The sequence below is a fragment of the Oncorhynchus mykiss genome, chromosome 3, assembly GCF_057628025.1.
Source record: "Oncorhynchus mykiss isolate SJ-2025 chromosome 3, ASM5762802v1, whole genome shotgun sequence".
Classification (NCBI taxonomy): Eukaryota; Metazoa; Chordata; class Actinopteri; order Salmoniformes; family Salmonidae; genus Oncorhynchus; species Oncorhynchus mykiss.
In genome coordinates this window covers 74,292,686-74,306,197 of record NC_143024.1, presented here as the reverse complement: position 1 = coordinate 74,306,197, position 13,512 = coordinate 74,292,686, and the positions used below count along the sequence as shown (strand labels likewise).

Below are 13,512 nucleotides of genomic sequence, written 5' to 3'. Positions count from 1 at the left end.
GATTCTGGGTTCGAGTCCAGGCTCTGTCGCAGCTGGCCGCGACCGGGAGACCCATGGGGTGGCGCACCCATGGCCCAGCGTCGTCCGGATTAGGGGAGGGTTTGGCCGGCAGGGATGTCCTTGTCCCATCGCGCATTGGTGACTCCTGTGGTGGGCCGGGCGCAGTGCAGGCTGACACTGTCGCCAGGTATACAGTGTTTCCTCTGACACGTTGGTGCGGCTGGCTTCCGGGTTAAGTGGGCATTGTCTCAAGAAGCAGTGTGGCTTGGTTGGGTTGGGTTTCGGATAACGCATGGCTCTCGATCTTCGCCTCTCCCGAGTTCGTACGGAAGTTGCAGCGATGAGACAAGACTGTAACTACCAATTGGAAACACAAAATTTGGCGGGTAAATGAAAAAATATTTATTAAAACCTTATTTGTTCATCAAAATTGTGAATTACTGGTTAATGAGAAGGGTTTGCTTGAAAGGATGCATATAACTCTGCAATGTTGGGTTATGTTGGAGAGAGTCTCAGTCTTAAGTAATTTCCCACACACAGTCTGTGCCTGTGTTTCGTTTTCATACTAGAGTGAGGGTCGAGAATCCACTCTCACATACGCTACCGGTCAAAACACCTACTCATTCAAGGGTTTTTCTTTATTTTTCACTATTTTCTACATTGTAAAATAATAGTTAAGACATGGAATCATGTAGTAACCAAAAAACTGTTAAACAAATCAAAATGTATTTTATATTTGAGATTCTTGAAAAAGCCACAAATGTAAAAGAATGTGAATCACATTTTTATTTGGGGTACCCCTGAGGGGCATTGTGTGTACCCAATTTTGGGAATAGGAAATGCAGTAGGTGATATAGATTCTGAAAATATTGTCTGGAGGTTGAAATCCTGTTGTAGAAAATGTTGGTAAAGTTCTTGAAAGCTTGGGAAATGGAATTGATTTACTGTACTATTCAGAATGAGATGTCTCCCTTTTTAGACTGAATGATAGTAGAAGTCCCTCATAAGTTATTTTAAGGGGTGACCTTGAGGGAAGAGGATGTGACGGACGTTCTCATTTCAGCTAATTAAGAAAAGTAGAATACTGGTTGGTTAAAAAAATTATATTTTGAGCTCACCCTCATGTCCTCCAAGCCAATATTTATCTTTCATCTCAGCGATCTTAATTATAAAAGGTTGTCAGAGAGATATAGTTGTCATTGTTTCGCTTGAATTTCGACCTTTTGAGGATTGTGTTGCTGGCACAGAAACTCTGAGACTCGCTAGCTCTGTCTGTTACTCTTTCTCTCCTAGCTAGCATGTAACGTTCTGAGAAGCATGTGTTTTGTTAGAGTTTTGAGAGCTTGCTTGTCCTGTGATTATTTTGCATACAACCCTCCCACAAACTTATGGGAATGTTGCAGGATACTCAGCTAGCTCATAACGTTCTGAGAACCATATGTTTCTTAGCTGAGAATTTCTGTACTTCAGCATAAGGTTTCCTCATGGTTCTATTTAAAGTCATGTTCTCAGAATGTTCAGAGAACTTTAAGAAACAACGTTCTTCTGTGGGAATTTCAGTACTTTTGCTTTTTACAGGTTTCCTCATTGTTCTATTTAGAGTCATTTTCTCAGAATTTCTGTGCTTGGAGTTCAAAACATTTAACCCAAACTAAGCTAACGGTGTTATAAAAAGTCTTATTGAAACATTTTCTCAGTGTTATTTAATTACCTTCCAATAACCTATAATTACTGTTCTCAGAACATTAATAAAACCTCCCAGGAAAATGTTAGGGAACCACATTAAAACGTTCTCAGAACCTGCCTTCAACCTAAATATTTGCAGGTGAAATTTTCGCTTTCGTTCTTAGCTTTGTTCCCAGAACCAAAACGAAACCAAAAACGTATGTTTCCACAACTTCCAAGGAACCAAATGTGCTGGCTGGGCTGTTAATATATTTACCATATTTCTCTCTCTGTCATTGATCTTTCACTGTCTGTCTTCTCTCTGTCTGATTCCAGGACTACTTTATCCAATGTTGCTCATTTAAATACATATGATACGACAACGTTACACCAGTAACACCCAGCCTAATAGCTGCTATTTATTTGATCAGTATTTTCCAATGTTGTGATAGTCAGCCTCTCTGTCTGTGGTTTTCTTCTGTTCCCTAGCCATGTCTCTCCTCCCACATGGACAGGGCCATAGTGGTTTGTGCCGAGGTTAGTGCCTAAGATGCGTTCCTCCAGTTTATTTTTACATTTTGGCATGGTCCATGTTAGTGGAACTTAGGCATTGAGGGACCCTTGAAGTATCATAACTGCTCCTGCTGTGCTGTGGGGGTTTCTAGAGGGGAAAGTTATGTCTGATGATCCTAGTCATGACCTTGTCAACCCACACACTCTGGATTCTGTGGATGTTGCTCAGAGGTTGTCTGGGTGTTTATACTGAGTTGTTGATGTGGGTTATGTAGATGTTGTTCTTGTGGACATTCCCTCTTCCTCAGGATGACAGACAGGGCTGTAAGCTCTCACCTGATAGGTGGATGGAGCTCCATGTCGCCCCCTGGCAACGATGACCCTCAGGAGACCACTGGAGTCCCAGAGCTGTTGAGACACACACACACACACACACACACACACAATTATTCCTCTAACTCTAGGAATTGTGTGTTCGCCCTCAGACTTGGCGGAGCTTCCCCTGGTGAAGTTTGATTTCTCCTGTAACAAGGTGTCCACCATCCCAGTATGCTACAGGAAAATGTCCCAGCTCCAGTCACTACAGCTGGAGAACAACCCCCTACAGAGCCCACCTGCACAGGTCAGTCTGGGTTAGGGATGGGCACAGATAATCAAATATCCGAACAGACGTTAGTATTCGATTACTTGCAAGTAGGCCTATTCATAAGTACAAATATGTAGCCATATTTTAACAATGAAAAGGCTTTGTCTGAGCACATAATGTTAACAAAAAACGCAATGCATTTCAAATATCCGGATATCTGAAAAAATGTCATATTATTTGAATAGTGAAAATATTTCAAATGTCCGTCCCTAGTCTGGGTCTGCATGGGGCTATTGCTTTCTCCACAGCTTTCTCTCACCACAGCTTCTCCACAGCTTTCTCCACAGCTTTCTCCACAGCTTTCTCCACAGCTTTCTCCACAGCTTTCTCCACAGCTTTCTCCACAGCTTTCTCCACAGCTTTCTCCACAGCTTTCTCCACAGCTTGGCATGACATACGCTGCAATGGAATGTAGTAGCATTCATCATGGAGCATTCTATTGACCATGTCACTGTTTATTTTGTTTTAGCTTTCCATATAGTGGAATTATTTGTGTACCTTCTACTTTTCTATCATCATCTGTTTTCTAGATCTGCATAAAGGGAAAAGTTCACGTATTTAAGTACCTGAGCATCGAGGCGTGTCGGAGTGACAAGATGCCTGACTCTCTCTACCTGCCTGTCATGGAGCGCCTCAGCCTATCACGCCCCACCACTGGCAGGTGAGTTGCTATGGCAACCCTAGTGGAGGCAACTGTTAGTACTGGGCTGGTACAAAAGTCTGCACACACTTTGGCTCTCTAGGGCCAGTATTGGCAACCTCTGATTTATTTACCACTCCATTTCTACCTGTTGTTATAGTGCTGCTGCTGAGCCTTCCTCTCACAGTGTGTATGAGAGTGAAGTGTTTTACAGGGAGGGAGGATGTTATGTTCTGTAATGTGCCCTGTAATGTCCACCCCCACCCCTATAACCCTCCCCACTGCAAAGCGTGGGCAGGACAAATGTTCCTTTTGTCCTGGAGAGCTTAGACACTCACACTCACATCCCACTCACACACACACACTCCTGGCAGTGGAGGAAAAGAACAGCAGAGCTATTTATAATTCAGCCATAGAGCCATAGTAGAAGGATCCAACACCCTGGCCCAATGCTTTATTAGAACTGTATTCACATGGATTCTCATAAAGTTTATATATTGAATGGTAATAATGATTAAGTCGGTGTGAGGCCAGAATTGGATCTAACGTGTTTATGTGAATGAAGATAAGGACAGAATGCTATATGCTTCACTCTGATCAGTGAACATGCTCCCTTGGGATGCAAATGTAGGTGGCCTAGAAACGAAAAGGTGTGTGTGAGAGAGCGAGAGAGAGAATCTCGGTTCAGTTGTCTGGAGACTGTTCCGTGGATAACTTCCCTTAAACCTAGCTTCCATGTGTGTGAGAGACGGAGCGAGAGAAAGAGAGTGTGACAGAGCCGTGCTTCTCCACTGTGATCGGAGCGATTAGACTCTGCTCTGTCAGTTTCTCTCCTCTTTCCTCCTCCGTGTGCGTCTTTACCTCCTGACCCTGGCCGTCCCATAATCCTCTCACCCCTCTCCTCTCAGCACGGAGGACATTGACCAGAATAAGAAACAGGACACGGACTCAGGAGTTGGCAGTGACAACGGGGACAAGAGACTGTCTGCCACCGAGGTAGAATGAGTGTTTGTGTTTGTTGTGTGCGCACACCCACATGCATTTGTGTGTAACATTTGCATTGATTACACCGTAGGTGTCCGACATTATACATTGCCATTGAACGTTCCCTTCATTTTCTGCACCATGACTTCAGAAAGTTTAGAAATGTATATAATAATATTATGCAAGAAATAGCACATCTACCTAGTGATGTTGAATTGTCACCATTTCTTCAGAGCTGTTCTAGGCTGTACTGTGCCGGCTGAGCACATAGCCACCGCCTGAGGGTAGCAGGCTATCTTTCTGTCTTTCTTTTCTTTGTCTTCTTCCCTTTCTTTTTTGGGGAGTTTCTTTTTTTTTCTTTTTGTTCTCTCTTACTTTTCTACTGGTACACATTCATCCATGAAATCAGTGTAGTTTGTGCTGATCAGATTGAAGTAGTGAAGAAGATATTGTCAGGTATGATACGACAGTTCTCTGGAATGATGCATTTGACAGAATATCTGGTTGTTTTTTGGCAGCTGAAACATTTGGCTGATTCTGACTGAAATACTGTACCAGTTGTACCAGCTGAAGTGCTTAGATTTCTGTTGGTAACAGAAATGTTTGCTAATGTTTTTGGTAACTGAGCTGTGTGGTTGTTTCAGCCCTCAGACGAGGACAGCTTGAGTCTCAATGTCCCCATGTCCCACATCACAGAGGAGGAGGGGCTAAGCAAAGACGACTCCAGCGAACACATCAGCGCTCTCACAGGTAACACACATACACACACACACACACCTACAACGCCACACGTCTCTGACACTCTCAGTAAGGATATCTCCACCCCACTCCACCCACCGACCCTGTCAATGAGTAGCCACCCATCCCCGATACCAGCCCTCCTGAATGGGAGAAGAGAACAGCCAGCAGGGCTGTTTGTTACATCCTCAGATTAGGATAACACAGTAACACTGCCCAGATAGACACTGTAGAGAGGCCTCTGGTTTATGTTACGCCCCTATCTGCCACAAGAGGAAACAGAATAGAAACATTGTCAATTTCCGTTGCTCTAAAGAGAGGACATGGGATAAAAGAGATGTTTCCGGAGCCTTCATGGTGTCTATGTGGCTCAGTGGGAGTTTTTCCCAGATTGTTGTTTTTGAGAAAGACGGAGGGAGCTCTGGGGCAGTGTTGACCCTGGCTAAACGCTTTCTCTCTCTCTGTGTGTGTGTGTGTGTGTGTGTGTGTGTGTGTGTGAGAGGTGGGGACAGGAAGTAAAGATATACACCAGGAAGGCTATGTCGGCACACACAGGGAGTAGTCTGGGAGGGGTCACTGATAGGCTGGCGGTCCTCAGACTGGGTGGGAATGGTGTTGAAAGTGAAGGTGGTGTGAGAGTGTAACAGTACTAATGAAGTGTATGTGTGACATGTAAACTCAGCAAAAAAAGAAATGTCCCTTTTTCAGGACCCTGTCTTTCAAAGATAATTAGTTCAAATCCAAATAACTTCACAGATCTTCGGGGTTTAAACACTGTTTCCCATGCTTGTTCAAAGAACCATAAACAATTAATGAACATGCACCTGTGGAACGGTCGTTAAGGTACTAACAGCTTACAGGCGGTAGGCAATTGAGGTCACAGTTATGAAAACGTAGGACACGAATGAGGCCTTTCCACTGACTGAAAAACACAAAAAGAAAGATGCCCAGGGTCCGTGCTCATCTGCGTGAACGTGCCTTAGGCATGCTGCAAGGAGGCATGAGGACTGCAGATGTGGTCAGGGAAATAAATTGCAATGTCTGTACTGTGAGACGCCTAAGACAGTGCTACAGGGAGACAGGACGGACAGCAGACCACGTGTAACAACACCTGCACAGGATCTGTACACCCAAACATCACACCTGTTGGACAGGTACAGGATGGCAACAACAACTACCCGAGTTACACCAGGAACGCACAATCCCTCCATCAATGCTCAGACTGTCCTCAATAGGCTGAGGGAGGCTGGACTGGGGGCTTGTAGGCCTGTTGTAAGGCAGGTCCACACCAGACATCACCGGCAACAACGTTGCCAATGGGCAAAAACCCACCGTCGCTGGACCAGACAGGACTGGCAAAAAGTGCTCTTCACTAACGAGTCGCGGTTTTGTCTCACCAGGGGTGATGGTCGGATTCGCGTTTATCGTCGAAGGAATGAGCATTACACCGAGGCCTGTACTCTGGAGCGGGATGGATTTGGAGGTGGAGGGTCAGTCATGGTCTGGGGCAGTGTGTCATAGCATCATCGGAACTAGCTTGTTGTCATCGCAGGCAATCTCAACGCTGTGCGTTCCAGGGAAGACATCCTCCTCCCTCATGTGGTACACTTCCTGCAGGCTCATCCTGACATGACCCTCCAGCATGACAATGCCACCAGCCATATTGCTCGTTCTCTGCGTGACTTCTTGCAAGACAGGAATGTCAGTGTTCTGCCATGGCCAGCGAAGAGCCCGGATCTTCACTAGCCCTCGGAGGGTGATGGCCCTAGCCCCCTCGGAGGGTGATGGCCCTAGCCCCCTCGGAGGGTGATGGCCCTAGCCCCCTCGGAGGGTGATGGCCCTAGCCCCCTCGGAGGGTGATGGCCCTAGCCCCCTCGGAGGGTGATGGCCCTAGCCCCCTCGGAGGGTGATGGCCCTAGCCCCCTCGGAGGGTGATGGCCCTAGCCCCCTCGGAGGGTGATGGCCCTAGCCCCCTCGGAGGGTGATGGCCCTAGCCCCCTCGGAGGGTGATGGCCCTAGCCCCCTCGGAGGGTGATGGCCCTAGCCCCCTCGGAGGGTGATGGCCCTAGCCCCCTCGGAGGGTGATGGCCCTAGCCCTCGGAGGGTGATGGGATGGCCCTAGCTCTCAGAGGGTGAGGGCTAGGGCCATTGCCCCCAGAAATGTCCTGGAACTTGCAGATGCCTTGGTGGAAGAGTGGGATAACATCTCACAGCAAGAACTGGCAAATCTGGTGCAGTCCATGAGGAGGAGATACACTGCAGTACTTAATGCAGCTGGTGGCCACACCAGATACTGACAATTACTTTTGACCCCCCCCTTTGTTCAGGGACACATTATTCAATTTCTGTTAGTCAAATGTCTGTGGAACTTGTTCAGTTTATGTCTCAGTTGTTGAATCTTGTTATGTTCATACAAATATTTACACATGTTAAGTTTGCTGAAAATAAACGTAGTTGACAGTGAAGACATTTCTTTTTTTTGCTGAGTTTGTGTTAAATGGCAGGCTTGATCAGACTGACTCAGATGAGATGAGGGCCGTCACCTTTTAGTCACTAAGCCCTCTAATTTATTGGAAAAATGCAACATGGTGGACTCATCCATCCTGTGGAAAAGTGTAGCAGAGAGGACTATACAGCTGCCTCAGACTATCTGGGCTGTTATATTAGCAGAGCTCGGATGGATGCGAGAGAGTGAGCTTTGCCTTAACAGCAGACTCATACATTTCCTCAGCGAAAACAATGTACTGAGCAATGTCAAATTGGATTTTTACCAAATTTTCGTACCACAGACCACATTTTCACCCTGCACAGACCACGTATTCACTCTGGACACCTTAATTAACGAACAAAGGCAAAGTCTTCTCATGCATTGTTTATTTTTTTTAAAAGAGAGATTTATGAATGGTTAAACAGATATGCATGAAAATACCCTCAAATACTGTACTGTCACCTTCTGTACATTTTAATACAATTCCAATGCTGACACATAAAATAAAAAAAATCATTGTCCAAATACATACGGAGGGGAGTGTAATGTTGTTTCACTATCCACCCAAATCTCATAAACACTATATTCTCAACCTATATATATATATATATAAGGGACAGTGTCTCCATACAGTACAGCCTTTGAACTGTGACATTCTTTCCATTGATCTCTGACCTCGATCTCTGCCCCCTGTAGCGGACCCCCATGGGGACGGGGTGCGACTGATAGAGGAGAGCCCCACTGAGGCCCTGAAGGAACAGTTTGGCTACAGAGACTCTTCTGCTCTCAGCAACTGCTTTGTCAGCTACATCAAGGCAAGGCCATTCTCTCTCTCTCGCACTCACTCACTCCCTGAAAGATTTGGTTTAAAGTTAATTAGGTGAGCAACTTGTTGAATTCATACATTTTGACATTTGGTGTGAACTACTCCTCTAATAGGTGATTTTGGGTCAACTTTTTCTACCTGGGTCTCAGCATCATCCATTATGAGCTAGATGTCTAGACGGACTCTGGAGCTGTTACTAAGGATGATAATGTGCATCATTAAGGCTGTCTGTATTGTCAAAGACCCATGGGGAAATGGTTGTGCTGTAAATAATGAAAGGATTGGTGTTTTTAACAGAATGAAAAGTGGAGCTGATGTGTTCAGACTTCCAGTCTCATGTACAGTGGGGCAAAAAAGTATTTAGTCAGCCACCAATTGTGCAAGTTCTCCCACTTAAAAAGATGAGAGAGGCCTGTAATTTTCATCATAGGTACACTTCAACTATGACAGACAAAATGAGGGGAAAAAATCCAGAAAATCACATTGTAGGATTTTTAATGAATTTATTTGCAAATTATGGTGGAAAATAAGTATTTGGTCAATAACAAAAGTTTATCTCAATACTTTGTTATATACCCTTTGTTGGCAATGACAGAGGTCAAATGTTTTCTGTAAGTCTTCACAAGGTTTTCACACAACACAATATTGCTTTTATTTTGGCCCATTCTTCCATGCAGATCTCCTCTAGAGCAGTGATGTTTTGGGGCTGTTGCTGGGCAACACGGACTTTCAACTACCTCCAAAGATTTTCTATGGGGTTGATCTGGAGACTGGCTAGGCCACTCCAGGACCTTGAAATGATTCTTACGAAGCCACTCCTTCGTTGCCCGGGCGGTGTGTTTGGGATCATTGTCATGCTGAAAGACCCAGCCACGTTTCATCGTCAATGCCCTTGCTGATGGTAGGCTTTGTTATTTTGGTCCCAGCTCTCTGCAGGTCATTCACTAGGTCCCCACGTGTGGTTCTGGGATTTTTGCTCACCGTTCTTGTGATCATTTTTACCCCACGGGGTGAGATCTTGCGTGGAGCCCCAGATCGAGGGAGATTATCAGTGGTCTTGTATGTCTTCCATTTCCTAATAATTGCTCCCACCGTTGATTTCTTCAAACCAAGCTGCTTACCTATTGCAGATTCAGTCTTCCCAGCCTGGTGCAGGTCTACAATTTTGTTTCTGGTGTCCTTTGACAGCTCTTTGGTCTTGGCCATAGTGGAGTTTGGAGTCTGACTGTTTGAGGTTGTGGACAGGTGTCTTTTATACTGATAACAAGTTCAAACAGGTGCCATTAATACAGGTAACGAGTGGAGGACAGTGGAGCCTCTTAAAGAAGAAGTTACAGGTCTTTGAGAGCCAGAAATCTTGCTTGTTTGTAGGTGACCAAATACTTATTTTCCACCATAATTTGCAAAACAATTCATAAAAAATGCTACAATGTGATTTTCTGGATTTTTTTCTCTCATTTTGTCTGTCATAGTTGAAGTGTACCTATGACAAAAATTACAGGCCTCTCATCTTTTTAAGTGGGAGAACTTGCACAATTGGTGGCTGACTAAATACTTTTTTACCCCACTGTATATTACATTCGTTCTCTATGACCCCAGTACTGTTTAACCGATCACACTTTTATCCATCAACTCTTGGTGAAGACCTTTGGGTGGCCGGTAGGCTTGATTAATGGCCCTTAATGATACTGTACCTTTAATGCATATGGATGGAATATGAATCTTCAGTAATCATTTAGATTGCAATTTAGATCATGATATATTGATATCTCAGTCATCTCAATAGGCCAGTATGGATGATATCCCAGTCATCTCAATTTTAGGTCGACCGATTATGATTTTTCAACGCCGATACCGATTAATCGGACGATTTGTATTTATTTATTTATTTATTTGTAATAATGATAATTACAACAATACAGAATGAACACTTATTTTAACTTAATATAATACATCAATAAAATCAATTTAGCCTCAAGTAAATAATGAAACATGTTCAATTTGGTTTAAATAATGCAAAAACAAAGTGTTGGAGAAGAAAGTAAATGTGCAATATGTACCATGTAAGAAAGCAAATGTTTCAGTTCCTTGCTCAGAACATGAGAACATATGAAAGCTGGTGGTTCCTTTTAACATGAGTCTTCAATATTCCCAGGTAAAGTTTTAGGTTGTAGTTATTATAGGAATAATAGGACTATTTCCCTCTATACCATTTGTATTTCATTAACCTTTGACTATTAGATGTTCTTATAGGCACTTTAGTATTGCCAGTGTAACAGTATAGCATCCGTCCCTCTCCTCACTCCTCCCTGGGCTCGAACCAGCAACACAACGACAACAGCCACCATCGAAGCAGCGTTACCCATGCAGAGCAAGGGGAACAACTACTAGAAGGATCAGAGCGAGTGATGTTTGAAACGTTATTATCGCGCGCTAACTAGCTAGCCATTTCACTTCGGTTACACCAGCCTCATCTCGGGAGTTGATAGGCTCGAAGTCATAAACAGCTCAATGCTTGACACAACGAAGAGCTGCTGGCAAAACGCACGAAAGTGCTGTTTGAATGAATGTTTACGAGCCTGCTTCTGCCTACCACCGCTCAGTCAGATACTTAGATACTTGTATGCTCAGTCAGATTATATGCAACGCAGGACATGCTAGATAATATCTAGTAATATCGTCAACCATGTAACTAGTGATTATGATTGATTTGTTTTTTATAAGATACGTTTAATGCTAGATAGCAACTTACCTTGGCTACCTGCATTCGCGTGACAGTCTCCTTGTGGAATGCAAGGAGAGAGGCAGGTCGTTATTGCGTTGGACTAGTTAACTGTAAGGTTGCAAGATTGGATCCCCCGAGCTGACAAGGTGAAAATCTGTCGTTCTGCCCCTGAACGAGGCAGTTAACCCACCGTTCCTAGGCCGTCATTGAAAATAAGAATGTGTTCTTAACTGACTTGCCTAGTTAAATAAAGGTATTAAAAAATATAAATATATATCTTTTTTTTTTATATCGGCGCCCAAAAATACCAATTTCCGATTGTTATGAAAACTTGAAATCGGCCCTAATTAATCGGTCAACCTCTAATCTCAATAGGCCAGTATGGATGATATCTCAGTCATCTCAATAGGCCAGTATGGTTGATATCTTCAGATTAGGGTCAGGAAAAACTCCTGGAACTCTTGATTACTATTCCCACTATTCTCCGTCTTTTATTCTCTATCTCTCTCACCTCCCTCCCCTGCTGTCCCATGGGCGTGTGACAGCGAGGTATAAACACTGTACATAGCCATAATAACATTTGAAACTTAATGACATTTGAAACTTGTGAGTGTAATATTTACTGTTAATTTTTGGTTTATTCCACTATTGTTTATCTATTTCACTTGCTTTGGCAATATAAACATGTTTCCCATGCCAATAGAGCCCATGAATTGAATTGATAGGGTGGTCTCATCTTCAACCCCATGTGGATTGTGTCAGCAGATCTTTGAACGAGGGAGGGGGAGTGTGAGGGGTGGCATACTGGCCTGCTTATTCACTCTCTCACTCACTATGAAAAAGTCTAGTGACGGTAATGTTGAACCGCAACCAATCGCTGGCTGGATCATATGACCTGACTGCAGCTGATGTCGCGTGTGTGTAACTCGGTGTGTGTGTATTCCTGCTCGTGCAGGGACGGGCGGCAGACTACGACGAGCCCCTCAGGATAGAAGAAGAAACACACTGGGCCTCTGAACAGACGTGAGTATCCCTCCATCCATCCATCTTTCATCTCGTCATCCATCCAGTTCTCTCCTTTTTACATCCCTCTCTCTGTTCACTGTAGTGGGTGTGTCTCTGTGTTGGTCTGTTTCTGTCCTTTCTCTCTCTCTCTCTTTCTCTCTTGCTTTCTCTCTCTGTGCCACAGTATAAGGTGTTATTTTTGTCTTTATGCATCCATAGGCAGTAGTACTCTTTGTCCATCTGTATTCACATTGATTGATGTACACTGTCAGCTCCTTACCCTAGGCCAATGTAGAAAGGTCTTTGGTGTTTTTTAAGAAGCTGTGCTCCTCCCAAGTTGTTCTTGGCTCTTCTATACTGTGGTCGCTGTTTTCTTAGATAGACCCACGCTGTCGAATGTGGCCCAAAAAGAGGCTTGGAAAAATGCTCTTTATTTAAACAGACCATCACCATACTATTTTCTTGCCACAGCAAAGCTATGTGTGTTCTGCTACAAACCACATGATGTATTTTGGTTGTGCCTTTGATATCTATACCAGGGCAACATTAGGTTAGCATTTAAAATATTCTTCATGTGAATGTTGTCATCTTCCAAAAATATTATGTCTTGGTGAAACGTGGTTCTGAATTGTAAACAAGATGACTCACTTCCTGTTTCCTGGCCCATAGGTCAAAGGTCACAGAAGGAACACACATTGCCATGATCAACCAGCTGAAGGAGGCTGTGGAGCTACTACAAGACCCTAACAGGTGGGCACCATTATGATACTTAACATAAACATGTTTAGCACCTCCAGGCTTACGTGCATACAAGCTATTGACGCACGCCTTTAGATTTTTTTTTTAAAGTTAGAAAAATCCATGTAATATGCAGTAGCCTACACTATCACAATACAACTGTTATTTATTGTGATAGGCTTATAAACTTGGGAATGTCTTAGAAGTCTAAAAAAACTCCCTAGAAAGGCAGGAACCTAGGAAGGAACCTAGAGAGGAACCAGGCTCTAAGGGTGGCCAGTCCTCTTCTGGCTGTGCCGGGTGGAGATTATAAGAGTACACGGCCATTAAGACCAGATTGTTCTTCAAGATAGATAGATGACCAGCACGGTCAAATAATAATCAGTGGTTTTAGCGGGTTCAACAGGTCAGTACCTCAGTGAGTAAATGTCTGTTTCTCTTTCATAGTCGAGCATACAGAGGTCGAGAGAGCCAGGGTTCCATTGCCAGGTCAGGGTTCCATTGCCACAGACAGAATAGTTGAAACTGGAGCAGCAGAACGACT

The 13,512-nt window shown here is 44.0% G+C and overlaps 1 protein-coding gene across 8 annotated transcripts in view; it reads left to right on the top strand.

Moving 5' to 3' along the window:
- The window catches only part of LOC110520347 (leucine-rich repeat and calponin homology domain-containing protein 1), a 104,577-nt gene that overhangs the window by 65,720 nt on the left and 25,345 nt on the right, over positions 1-13,512 (top strand). For all 8 annotated transcript variants that reach the window (XM_090230130.1, XM_021597606.3, XM_090230129.1 and 5 more), the window contains exons 5-11: positions 2,664-2,800; positions 3,355-3,485; positions 4,373-4,460; positions 5,093-5,198; positions 8,371-8,489; positions 12,181-12,248; positions 12,900-12,980. In XM_090230130.1, coding sequence (XP_090086256.1) covers positions 2,664-2,800; positions 3,355-3,485; positions 4,373-4,460; positions 5,093-5,198; positions 8,371-8,489; positions 12,181-12,248; positions 12,900-12,980 — 730 coding nt within the window. The remainder of the gene's footprint in view (positions 1-2,663; positions 2,801-3,354; positions 3,486-4,372; positions 4,461-5,092; positions 5,199-8,370; positions 8,490-12,180; positions 12,249-12,899; positions 12,981-13,512) is intronic.